Genomic DNA, 13,189 nt, shown 5'->3' with positions numbered 1-13,189 from the left:
GTTTGAGCCCCATGTCAGGTGTAGAAATTACTTAAATAAATATGCTTAAAAGTCTGTGGGGGGGCGCCTGGGTGGCTCAGTGGGTTAAGCCTCTGCCTTCAGCTCAGGTCATGATCTCAGGGTCCTGGGATCGAGCCCCACATCAGGCTCTCTGCTCAGCGGCAAGCCTGCTTCCCCCTCTTTCTCTGCCTGCCTCTCTGCCTACTTGTGATCTCTGTCAAATAAATAAATGGAGTCTTTAAAAAAAAAAAAAAAAAAAAAAAAAAAAAAAAAAAAAAGTCTGTGGGGGTATCCAGTCTACCTCTGGTCAGTCGGGTCAGTCAGCCAGCCCTGGGCTATTCCCTCAGGAGAGCGGATCTGAATGGCAGCAACATGGAAACAGTGATCGGGCGTGGGCTGAAGACCACCGACGGGCTGGCAGTAGACTGGGTAGCCAGGAATCTGTACTGGACGGACACGGGCCGAAATACCATTGAAGCATCAAGGCTAGATGGTTCCTGCCGCAAAGTGCTGATCAACAACAGCCTGGACGAGCCTCGGGCTATTGCCGTTTTCCCCCGGAAGGGGTAAGTTCATGGCAAAAGAGACCCCCAGGGAAGAAGGGCCTGATGAAGAGTCCCTAGGAAAATGCCCATGTACTAATGATGTCAGTGTGTCCTCCCCTAATTCTCCGAGCTTCTGGGTGCCATATTCCCTTGCTTTGGTGATGATGGTGGTATTGTATCTCAGGTATCTCTTCTGGACCGACTGGGGCCACATTGCCAAGATTGAGCGGGCAAACTTGGATGGCTCCGAGCGGAAGGTCCTCATCAACACAGACCTGGGTTGGCCCAATGGCCTTACCCTGGACTATGACACCCGCAGGTGGGAACCCTGTCCCAGGAGCTTCCTGGAAATTGAGTGGGTAGAGGAAAGGATGGTGGAGAGTCAGACAGTGAAAACAAAAAGATAGAAAGCTCCTTGGTAGGTAGGGAGGAAAAAAGCGAGAAGGATGAGGGGATGTATTCTTAGAGCAAGGGTTGCTGAATCCGGCCCTCAGTCCTCAGATGGATTTTGTTTGTGTGGTTTACAAGTTTTTGATTTGACTGTCTTAAGCAGAGCCTGTCCTCTGGTTGGACCACAGATCCCATGACCCCCTACTCATTGGAGGCTGATTTTTTTTGCGTTTGTTACTCTTCTGATCCCTTCACTCATTAGAATTTGCAACTCCTCATCTAGATCAAAATGCTAGAGGAGAAGAGGGTGAAAGGTGCTTTGAGGCAACCTGCTTCCCTTTCTACCCCCAGAAGAAGGGAAAGGAATCAAACTCACCTGGAGAGTCGGGCTGGAGAAGAGGAATGCCTTCTCCCCTTAGCCTCAGTGAAGTCTTTGTACAGCAAGATCTCTTCTTTTTTTCTTTCTTTCTTTCTTTTTTTTTTTTGGTGAGATCTCTTCTTGAAGAGTGCTCCTAAGAATTTGGACTTTGATTCTTGGGATCAGATGAGCCTGGAGGTTGACTTCTCTAAGATCACAAGGCTCTCTACCCAACCCTAGACAGCTCCGGCCCCCTACTTGAGTTACCAACTTCCCTTCTTCAGCTTTGGGACTCGCAGTGACCTCTCTGATCAAGGCCACCTTTTGATGACTCACAGCCCCTGCTGGGTCAGCTCAGGAGGGGGACAGATAGCTCCGTGTGGGGAAGGACTGGGCTTCTTGGCAAGCAATTGGGGCAGCCACCTTCTCTCTTGTCCTTCACAGGATCTATTGGGTAGATGCACATCTGGACCGGATCGAGAGTGCTGACCTCAATGGGAAGCTACGGCAAATCTTAGTCAGCCATGTCTCCCACCCCTTTGCTCTCACTCAGGTACTGGCTCAGGAGAGAGGTAACTAAACCTCCTTGATGGGGGGGTGGGTATTCCTTTGGGATCCCAAGTTAGTGGCCTCAACCCTAGTTGCTACACGACAGACAGGCTATGGAAGCTCATTTCTGCACACTGAAGCCTTGGCGCCATGTGTCTCCTAGTCCCATCCCACTACTCCATGTTCTAACATTTGAGGGAGGGACTTGAAAATGCAGATTCCTGGGCCCTGGGTGATAAAGACTCTGCTTCATGAGCATTGGGCTTAGGGAGGTACATTCTAACAGGTTCCCTGGTTGATTCTAATGCTATGTTTCCATCAGCTGAGTCCAGGCAGCTGGCTTAGTGGCTGTAGGGTAGAGGGGCTATGAGCCCAAGTATTGAGGCAGCCAGCCAGTTGGTACGTTTATTGAGCCTCTAATCTGCCAGCTCAGTGGGTTCAAGCTCTGCCTGTTCATTGAACAAGTGCAACTTTGGACAAGATACTGAACTTCTCTAAGCTTCACTTACCTAAAAAATAAATAAGTTTATTAATGGTGTCCTCCTGGGGTGCCTGGGTGGCTCAGTGTGTTAAAGCCTCTGTCTTCGGCTCAAGTCATGATCTCAGGGTCCTGGGATCGAGCCCCACATCGGGCTCTCTGCTCAGCAGGGAGCCTGCTTCCCTCTCTCTCTCTGCCTGCCTCTCTGCCTACTTGTGACCTCTGTCTGTCAAATAAATAAATAAAATCCTAAAAAATAATAATAATAATGGTGTCCTCCCAAAATATGTGCAAAGCATTAGCACACGTATCTGGAACTCAGTCGTGTTGTTTTTAATCATTTTAATTATCACTGGCTGACATTTTTGAGTTCTAACCCTGTATGATAATTCAGGGGAAAAGGAGATCTCTCAAGCTTGGGGCCGAAACAGGGATCCTCAGTCATTTAAAAATCTTTGTTCATTTTTGACCAATGTCCACTTATCTGTATTGTGCATCGTATCCTACCAGTCAATAAGATTTGGGCCCTGCCTACTGATAGGCTCTCCCTACCCCGTACTCCAAATGTAAAACTATAGGATGATATTGAATATGGTTTTTCAATCTCCAAGTGTCCCCTGGTATTTCTGATACATACCCGGAAGCAGGAGGGGAACCATCTTCTCTGCGTTCCCCACCCCTGGCCAAGAATCTGAGGATCATTGCATTAGAAGGCAGCTTCCCCCAGACGTAACCAGAAGATTTGGGCCAGGGCTCTAAGTGAAGGGCCCAGAAGAGCCAGGATCTTAGAAGGACCCCTTGCCCCCGAGTTCCTCCTATTTACTAGGTACAAGAAGTCATTTATTCATTGAGCCACGTAGTCAACTGACTGAGAATTATGTGTCAGTGCTAGAAATTGAGAGATAAATGAAATGCATTTTTGTCCTTGAAGGACTTAGTCTTACATCACGGGCAGGTAAGCAGATGACCACAGAGTGTCAAGTGTCTACAAGTGTTACTTGTAGAAGGTGCAGAGCAGCATGGAGGAGGGAACTCTGTATGGACTGGGGGAGATGTCCCGGACAGTGCCATATTGGGGGACACACGGAAGTTGGTGTGCTGGATAAGAGACAAAGAGGGCATTTCAGCAGAGGGAGTACACGTGCTGAAGCATGCAACTCTGCTGAGGACAGACTGTTGAATAATATCTACTCTTTATTGGGTTTTCCTGTTGAGTAGCAGGACAGATGGATCTATTGGACAGACTGGCAGACCAAGTCAATCCAGCGTGTGGACAAGTACTCAGGCCGGAACAAGGAGACAGTGTTGGCGAATGTGGAAGGGCTTATGGATATCATTGTGGTTTCTCCTCAGCGACAGACAGGTGGGCTTTCTGGGTCCTGAGCCTGCTTCCTTGCCATCAGTGGGGTGGTGGGTCTCCCCAAGGACTCTTAATTACCGAGACATTTAGACTCACAGGAGAGCCTTTTGGCTCCCATTTCAATCCCGTAGGCCTTTTTCAGCCCCGTGTGGTTGTACCCCTTCTGCCCTACTGCCCCTGGGAATGAGGTGCCCCGGAGTTCCTCCTTACTGAGAAGTGCCAAACTGGGAGACCTGATTCTATCCCAAACCAGACACTCACCCACTCTGCCTCTAGGGACGAATGCCTGTGGTGTGAACAATGGAGGCTGCACCCACCTGTGCTTTGCCAGGGCCTCGGACTTTGTATGTGCCTGTCCTGATGAGCCAGATGGCCGGCCCTGCTCCCTTGGTGAGTTGCACTGGACGGGCCCCTGGACCAGCAGAGCAGGGGGCAGGGCAGGGGATCATCAGCGTCAGCTCTGTCCTTCTGGGTGGGATCCCCCTCAAGGGGTTTTATAGCAAAGTGACTGGGAGCAATGAGCTTGAGCTTTAGAATAGCACAGACCCGGGTTTGCCTGGCTTTTGGCATTTACTAAAATGGAATTCAGGTCTCCTGGTTCCCTGACCCCTGCTGTGGCCCGTATATTACTATCTTTCCTGACCTTGGTGGACCAGCTAGCCATCCAGAGCTACTAACATTGGAGCCCAAATCCGTTTTATTTACAGTATGAAGAGGCTTTAATGAGGGTGCCTAGGATAAGGACAGCTAGAAGACTGTTTTGTCAAGTGTCCCAGGTGTTACTCTTGGATCACATGTAGAGATCTGGGGCTCCAGGGGCTCATGCAGTCCTTTTTCTCTCCAGTACCTGGTCTGGTGCCCCCAGCTCCCAGGGCTACCAGCCTAAGTGAAAGGAGCCCAGTGCTACCCAACACACTTCCTACCACCTTGCGTTCCTCCACCACTCGGACCCGCACATCTTTGGAGGAGGTGGGAGGAAGGTAAGTGTATTCGGTATGGGATTCAGGGCTCTTTCTTCCAAATCACCATCCCCTTTCCAGCAGAAGACCATGGTGTTAGCTTAGTCATTCTGGCACATGGGCGGTAGAGCACATCGTTAGCTACCAGGCCCTACTTTTGGCGCTGGAGAGGATATTTTGACTTATAGACTGTTGCAAGCGATTGTCTTTCTAGCTCTGAGGGCAAGAAGCTTTAAGTGCTTAGAAGATCTCTAAGGAAGGGACGCCTGAATGGCTCAGTTGGTTAAGCCGCTGCCTTCGGCTCAGGTCATGATCCCAAGGTCCTGGGATCGAGTCCTGCATCAGGCTCCTTGCTCGGCAGGAAGCCTGCTTCTCTCGCTGCCTCTGCCTGCCTCTCTGCCTGCTTGTGTGTACTCTCTCTCTCTCTCTGGCAAATAAATAATAATAAAAAAAAAAGAAGATCTCTAAGGAAGAGGGAAATTACTCAGGAGGAGTTTCCTACATGGCGTTCCTTCTTCCTTTCTGTGATGTTTGCTCTCAGGTAACCTGATTAGTATATTGTCTTGTCCTGCAGTTTGCTTAGAAACCACAAAGTCAAAAAAAGTAAAAAAAAAAGAAACCACAAAGTCATAGTGGTCTCAGGGCTGTGGTTTTATGACCTGGGACATCCTCAGGACTGCGGTTGGCTTATAATGACCTCAAACACACACACACACCCTGTTATTAAATAAGCAAGCATAACCATGAACAGTTCTCAAATCAAGTATAAAATATTGTATTTAATTAAGTTGATGGTACTATTAATTTAAGATGCATCCCGATTGAGAATTTCAACTGAGAAAATGACCAACATCAATTGTGAGATGCCAGTGATTGTAAGACACATTCCTGTTCCAGAGGTGTTAGACTATAGAACAATGCACATCTTAAAACTGACTTTTATGGCTGAATAATATTGCATTATGTATTAGGGCACCTGGGTGGCTCAGTTGGTCAAGCATCCAACTCTTGATTTTGGCTCAAGTCATAGTCTCAGGGTTGTGAAACCGAGTCCCACATTGGGCTCTGCTCAGCTCAGAGTCTGCTTGTCTCTCTCTCTCTGCTCCATGCCCCCACTCACGCTTTCTCTTTCTCTCAAATAAATAAGCAAATAAAATCTTCAAACAAAAAAGAAAGACAGAGAGGCGCCTGGGTGTCTCAGTGGGTTAAGCTGCTGCCTTCGGCTCAGGTCATGATCTCAGGGTCCTGGGATCAAGTCCCGCATTGGGCTCTCTGCTCAGCAGGGAGCCTGCTTCCCTCTCTCTCTCTGCCTGCCTCTCCGTCTACTTGTGATTTCTCTCTGTCAAATAAATAAATAAAATCTTTAAAAAGAAAGAAAGAAAGAAAGATTCCATCATATATATACACCACATCTTCTTTATTCATAAGTTGTTTCCATGTCTTGGCTATTGTAAATAACACTGTTGTGAATGTGGGGGTGTAGGTGTCTTTCTGAGATAGTGGTTTAGTTCCTATTGTTACTGTTTTGATGTCTATCTTGCCAGACATTTTCTTTTGAGACATTTTTTCCCATTGTAATATACTGTCTCTTTAGTATCAACTTTAGCTTAAAAAGATAATTAACAACTTCAATTCTGAAAAGCAGAAACATAATAATAATCCCAAATGAGAACTCTAGACTCATGTCTTTAAAATTATAAAATTTGCATGGTGCCTAGATGGCTCAGTAAGCAGAGCATGTGACTTTTTGAGCTCAGGGTCAAATGCCACAATGGCGTAGAGTTTACTTTAAAAATAAAAAAGAAGGGCGCCTGGGTGGCTTAGTCAGCTAAGCATCTGCTTTAGGCTCAGGTCATGAACCTGGGGTCCTGGAATTGAGACCTGGGTCAGGCTCCCTGCTCAGCAGAGAGCCTGCTTCTCCCTCGCCCTCTGCCCCCCTTTCACCCCCCAACTTGGGCCTGCTCACACACTCATGCCCACTCACTCTCTCCAATAAAATCTTTAAAAAAATTAAAAATCAATAGTGTAAAAACTAGAATTGGAAGTATTAAGAAATGAATGGAATAAAATCATAAAATTTACACAGGATCACACTCATTCTGTTTGCCCCATTTTCTCCTTTTGGAAGTTTATATAGAAAACCAAACATCAGGATATAAACATTTATCTTTTTCACTAACTTCTGAGTACTGGAAATCATGATTAATCTGATTTTCTTTAGGATAATTTAGAAAACTTTTGAACCCTACTCAGATAATTTTCTAACAATCAGAGTCTGTTTGAAGACTCTGTGTATCTTGGTTTCAAATGCTCTTGCAAATAGCTTTTCTCTAGCCTTTTAGGAGATGCCTTTAATTGCCTGTTCATAATGTGCCACAAAGAAGTTACCTTCTTAGCATTTCAAGTTGGTTCTCTGAGCCCTCCCTCTGGATGTCTTGCATATTCCCTTGTGAAAGAATGGAGAGAAGAAAAACAATTTTTTTTCAAGGTCTGTTTAGACCTTGTGCTACTCTGTATCCAATCAGAGGTTTGCTTGGCTGGTAGCTTCTTCCAACTCATCCTGGTAACTTAATAAATCCTACCCCTGGTATCCTTAGTGTTCTGTCAGCAGACGTCCAGCTCACTTCCAAACTGCTTCTCTTCTTTAGAGGAATCTTTTTTAAAGAGTACATACTTAAAAACCCATTTAACACGGGGCGCCTGGGTGGCCCAGTCATTTGAGCAGCTCGGGTCATGATCTCAGGGTGGTGAGATCGATCCTGCATGCACCCCCACATCAGGCTCTGTGCTCAGTAGGGAATCTGCTTGGGATTCTCCCTCTCCCTCTGCCCCTCCCCACTTGTTCTCTCTCTTTATCTCTCTTAAATAAGTAAATAAATCATTAAAAAAGAAAAAAAAACTATTTAAGGGGTGCCTGGGTGGCTCAGAGGGTTAAAGCCTCTGCTTTCGGCTCAAGTCATGATCCCAGGGTCCTGGGAATGAGCCCCGTATCAGGTTCTCTGCTTAGGAAGCTTGCTTCTTCCTCTTTGTCTCTCTTTGCCTGCCTCTCCGCCTACTTGTGATCTCTGTTTGTCAAATAAATAAATAAATAATCTTTTTTTTTTTTTTTTAAGATTTTATTTATTTATTTGACAGAGAGAGATCACAAGTAGGCAGAGAGGCAGGCAGAGAGAGAGGAGGAAGCAGGTTCCCTGCTGAGCAGAGAGCCCGATGTGGGGCTCGATCCCAGGACCCTGGGATCATGACCTGAGCCGAAGGCAGAGGCTTTAACCCACTGAGCCACCCAGGCGCCCTAAATAAATAAATAATCTTTAAAAAAATAAAATAAAAAACTATTTAAACATGACTCATACTGATTTCTTTGGATTTCCTGGTCTGTGCTTCTGATGTCTCTCATTAGATACAATCAAATATCTGAAAGCCTGACTCAAAAGTCTTTTTCCTGTCCTTCCCAGGACATATATATATATATTTTTTTAATTTAAGAGAGAGAGATTGGGGATGGGGTGGGTAGTGGCAGAGCAGAGGGAGAGAGGGAATCTAAAGGAGGCTCCACACCCAGCACAGAACCTAATGTGGGGCTCAATTGCATGACCCTGAGATCATGACCTGAGCTGAAATCGAGAGTCAGATGCTTAACCGACTGAGGCCTTCAGGCTCCCCCTCGCCCCAGGACTTCCCCTCTTTCCTGGAGGAAGGCAGGATCTTTATCAAATACAAGTAGCCTTCACCTACAGTTTTCTCTGCCCCACAGATGCTCTGAAAAGGATGCCCAGCTGGGCCTCTGTGCGCATTCCAACGAGGCCATTCCTGCTGCTCCAGGTGAGCCCTCACTGCCCAACTGTTCAAAGACGAAGAAGCTTTAAGACACCAGAGCCTCCACTGATATCATCCATTCATGGAGACTCTTTGGGGTTGTTGAGCCCGTGTCTCAGAGTAAATCCACAGAAAAAATAATATTAGCTAGCTACCACTTACAGAGTGCTTTCAACATGCCAGCCATTTGTTAAGCTGTGTATGTGTGTGTGTACCTACACATGTGCACGTATGTACGTGAATGTACACACTCAGCTTTCGCTGCCACCAGGTTAGGAACAGTTTATTATTTACATTTAACTGATGAGAAAACACAGGCTTCAAGTCAAGTGTTGTGCCTTAAGTCTCATGGCTAGTAAGTAGTGGACCTGGGGACAGAGATGCTGGCAGGCTGATAGGTTTCTTCTCAGCCCCCACCCCTGTGGCCTCTTCCCTGGCCGTTCTCAGACACTTTGCCATCCAGGCCCTACCACAGGAGCCCCCCATCTTCCCGCCCCTCACACCAGCTGGCGGACTGTCCTTGGTCCCAGCTTAGCATGACTCTGTTCTTCCTAGGGGAAGGACTTCACGTCAGCTACGTCATCGGTGGGCTCCTCAGTATCCTGCTGATTTTGCTGGTGATTGCAGCTTTGATGCTGTACAGGTAACCTCAGCCTCATCGCGGGGGGCATGTGTCCATGGGTCCTCATTCGCACGGCAGTGATCTCGGGAAGCTCCACGCCTTGCTGATCCAGCCTCTGACCAGCCTCATGTCGAGATGGGTCCCTGGTCAGAGCCGCAGAGAGGACAGGTAGAACCTGAATCCTGACTCTTCTTCACCATTCACGGCCTGAGCAGGTTCCTCACATTACGACCCAGCGGCCCTCGGGACTTTCTTTATAGGCTAGGATGCTAAGGGCACAGAGGGTATAGCCCGAGGTCACACAGTAAGAGGCAAAGCTGGGACCGATGCAAGCATCTCTGCTTTTCCACTACTCTACCTCCTCTCAGACCCTGGAAGTTGGAAAGGCCTTTTCCTCACATAACCACGGCCTCTACTGTAATATTATTATTTGACCTATCATTGCTAAGTACAATCATCCTGGGAAGGTGGAGTGTGTCATTTTCAGTTTAGAATCCTCTTTTTACAACCTCGTATGTTTTTTCCCCAAATGCTCTAAACACTGCTTGCAGCAAAATTCCAGGATTTTGCTCTGCTGCTGTGGCTTCTGCTAATAGTAACCACCACCACCACCACAACAACACGCTAATAATCATAGTCTTACATAGTGGATATGTATGAATGCCCTCAACAATGGTTGTAGTACAAGTATTATTATTCCTCACTTTACAGATGAGGATCAGAGGCTCACAAAGTTTAGATTATATCTACCAAGATCCCAGCTAGTAAGTAACAGACGTGGATTGACACAGATCTATCTTGACTCAGTATATCAGCTATCCACTGCTGGATAGCAAATTATTCCGAAACTTAGCAACTTAAAATGACAACCGTTTATTTTTTTTTTTTTTAATTTTTTTTTTTTTTTAAAGACAACCGTTTATTATCTCACAGTGTGGGGGGGGTCAGAAATCTGGATTCAGTTTAGCTGCGTGCCTCTGCCTCATGGTTCTCTTACAGACTTCAGTCCAGGTAGCAGCCAGGGCTGTGGTCTTATCTAAAGGTTTGACTGGGGAGGCAGTCCCTTCCAAGCACACTCATGTAGCTGTTGGCGGGATTCAGTTCCTCACAGGCTGTTGGACTGAGGGTCTTGGTTCCTTGCTGACTGTTGGCTGGAAGTCTCCCTCATCACTTCCCTGCCTTGTGGGCCTTCCTAAAAAACACCCGACAACATTACAGCTTGCTTCCCCAGAGCAAGCATAAGCGAGAATGAGGGAGGAAAGGCAACCTAAGATGGAAGCTACCAAGTTTCTTTGGAACCTAATCTAGCATCCATGACTTTTGTAAATTCTGTTAATCAGAAGTGAGTCACCAGGGCTGCCTGGCTGGCTCAGTCAGTGGAGTGTGTGACTTTTGATCTCGGAGTTACAGGTTTGAGCCCCACTTTAGGTATAGAGATTACTTGAAAATAAACCATTAAAAATAAAGTAGAAGTGAGTCACCAGATGCAGCCCACACTCAAGGGGCAGGGATTCAGAAGGGGTAAAGACCAGGAGGCGGGGATCACTGGGGCCATCTTAGAGGCTGCCTACCACTTTCAGGTTATAGCTTCCCCAGATGTCATCCCCATAAACATATGAACTAATTTCTCATCACCTTTCTTCCTAAAGACACAAAAAATCCAAGTTAACTGATCCTGGAATGGGGAACCTGACCTACAGCAACCCCTCCTACCGAACTTCCACTCAGGAAGTGAAAATTGAAGCAATCCCCAAGCCAGCCATGTACAACCAACTGTGCTATAAGAAAGAGGTAAAAATCACAATTTATTTTCAAGACGGGGTCTTGTTTTTAGAGAGGGAATGGATATGCTCCAGTTGCCTGAACGGATCAGTGAGGGGTGCCAGGTGGTCCCACCTACCATTTTGGAAGTTATAGTGAACACAAGAACTGAATCTGATATGGGATTCTGGAGAGATCTAGACTCTCTGAGGGACCAGATTGAGGGACCTTAGTGAGAGCAAGGTTAGTAAGCAGATTCCAGAAGGTCTAGGTCTGAAAGTGTACACCTCCCTGCCAGGAAATATTTTCCCTGGCTCATAGGTTTTCTCTTCTCTAGTGGTCATTCCCCTGCAATGAGGCTGCACCCCTCTGAAACACTCCAGATTCCTAGACAACACCCAAAAAACCTGAGAGCTCCTGGACTCTCCCTTTTCTAATCCTCTGATCCAAGCTGTTGGCACCTAGGGCTGGGAATGGCTGGGTTTCTTGCTATTCTTCCTCTTATCACAGAGTCTTAAGAGATTTCTGTAGAATTCTGAAGGTTTACATGCTTTTGCTCTCTTAGCTCCTTTGTTGCTTCAGTGAAAATTTATGTGCTGAATGTTTAGGCTTGGAAAATAGTCCCATTTCCACAAGGGACCGGTATCCCCCAATTTCAGGCTTTCCTAGTCTAATATGACCCTTGCTTCTTCCAGAATCCTGTAACCTTTCATCAGCAGTTCTGTCCCTTATGAAACCCTAATTGGTCTACTCGCCTGGCCTGTCTGGCATAGTCAACGCTTGCCCTCACCTCTCCAGGGCTCCCACGCATAATGAGTACATTTTACATAACAATCACATGCTTTCCGGATCCATGCATTTCCATATTAAAAAAGCTTCCACGGGGAGCCAGAACACCACCTGCAGGGCTAGTGTGCAGTTTCAGGGATGGTAGAGCCCTCCTCGATTAGTATGTTTGAGAGAAAGACTCCTGGGTCTTAGGTTCCTAGAGTGTCTGATGCCCCCAGAGAAGAACCGTCATAATGGTCCTAGGTTAGACCTGAAAAGTGTGTGACCTCCTTCTTCTGTTGTATACTTTTCCTCAGCAGCTCTTTCATCCCTCTGACAGTCTTTCACCCTTTCTCTTCTGATTTCCTCCTGATTTCAGGTACCTGTTGCCATGTGTTTGGAGAGGAAAGAGTGTTCCCTTCCCCCCACCCCCATCGCCAGTGCCATGTCCCCCATCTCTCCTAACCTACCCAGCTTGTCTCTGCAATGAAGACACTGCATGGCTCGGTGTAATCTGATGCTAATTTCAGCTCCTAGGCTGTGATGCGGTGTGCTTGTGTGCTGTCTGTCTCTGCTCTGTGGACGGAGCTACCACTCCTAGAGGGCCATCCTCAAAGTCTCCTTTTTAATGTAGGAGCTCAATCAGGAGAGCGTGTCACTCTTGATCTCAGGGTTGTGAGTTCAAGCCCCATGCTGGATATAGAAATGACTCAAAAATAAAATCTTTAAAAAAACAAAAACAAAAAAACTATAGGGGCTCAGTTAGACATCTGTCGAGTTGAGTTGTTACTAAAACAGAGGAGCACTTGCAGAACTCTTGGCCAGAATGCCGTCCCAGGACAGAAACTATGGCATGGCCCGTTTTCTCCTGGTTACCAGTGGCATGTCAGTTGGTATCCCCCAGAAACCAGGAGTAAGCCTACCCTTTGAGAAATCCATCAAGGGAGAAGCCTGAGTAGAACTTAAGGCTGTCCTTGAAACGATCCCAGGTTGCTCAGGAATGGCCCAAGACTCGTAGGAGCAGAACCAGAGTGGCTTCCCCAAAAAGGTGATAGGTTACAGGACCCCAAAGGATTGACACTCAGAAACCAAATAACAAGATTTTCTGGATCCCTCCTGTCTGACCTCCCACAAGTTTTCTCCTTAACAAAATTAGAAAGAAGAGAATCGAGAATAGAAGAGTGCAGAAGTAGTTTAAAATCCTGAATAAATGCACACTGAACTGCCTTTATCACTTGCTTTTGGCCACATGTATCAGCACGATGTTCCACGAATAAGCCACAATAACGATTCTACAACTAACAGGATTGCGTGTGTCTTGTGCATCAGGCACTTACTAACTGCATTCCATGTGTCTCCTCACTGACCCCTCACAGCGACTGGTTGTGAGGGGTGGGTATTGTTATTCTCCCCACACTGCGAATGTGGAGACTGAGTTTAGAGATGCTAAGTAATTTGCCCAAGGTGACTAGCCAGTGAGTGGATGATGCAGGACGGGAAGCCTGTGGTTCTCCCTCCTCCCTGTCTGGGAATGGTAATAATCGTCCTAGCAGCCATTCTTCTTTTAGGCTGACTCATCTCTT

The 13,189-nt window shown here is 46.7% G+C and overlaps 1 protein-coding gene across 1 annotated transcript in view; it reads left to right on the top strand.

Annotated features, from left to right (window-relative positions):
• The window catches only part of LOC132008261 (low-density lipoprotein receptor-related protein 4), a 50,514-nt gene that overhangs the window by 34,679 nt on the left and 2,646 nt on the right, over window positions 1-13,189 (top strand). Inside the window, exons 29-37 of the mRNA XM_059386796.1 lie at window positions 348-566; window positions 730-864; window positions 1,738-1,846; window positions 3,539-3,683; window positions 3,957-4,070; window positions 4,525-4,660; window positions 8,394-8,461; window positions 9,011-9,098; window positions 10,727-10,868. Coding sequence (XP_059242779.1) covers window positions 348-566; window positions 730-864; window positions 1,738-1,846; window positions 3,539-3,683; window positions 3,957-4,070; window positions 4,525-4,660; window positions 8,394-8,461; window positions 9,011-9,098; window positions 10,727-10,868 — 1,156 coding nt within the window. The remainder of the gene's footprint in view (window positions 1-347; window positions 567-729; window positions 865-1,737; window positions 1,847-3,538; window positions 3,684-3,956; window positions 4,071-4,524; window positions 4,661-8,393; window positions 8,462-9,010; window positions 9,099-10,726; window positions 10,869-13,189) is intronic.

The sequence above is a fragment of the Mustela nigripes genome, unplaced genomic scaffold, assembly GCF_022355385.1.
Source record: "Mustela nigripes isolate SB6536 unplaced genomic scaffold, MUSNIG.SB6536 HiC_scaffold_76, whole genome shotgun sequence".
NCBI lineage: Eukaryota > Metazoa > Chordata > Mammalia > Carnivora > Mustelidae > Mustela > Mustela nigripes.
This window is presented reverse-complemented; position numbering and strand designations above follow the sequence as displayed.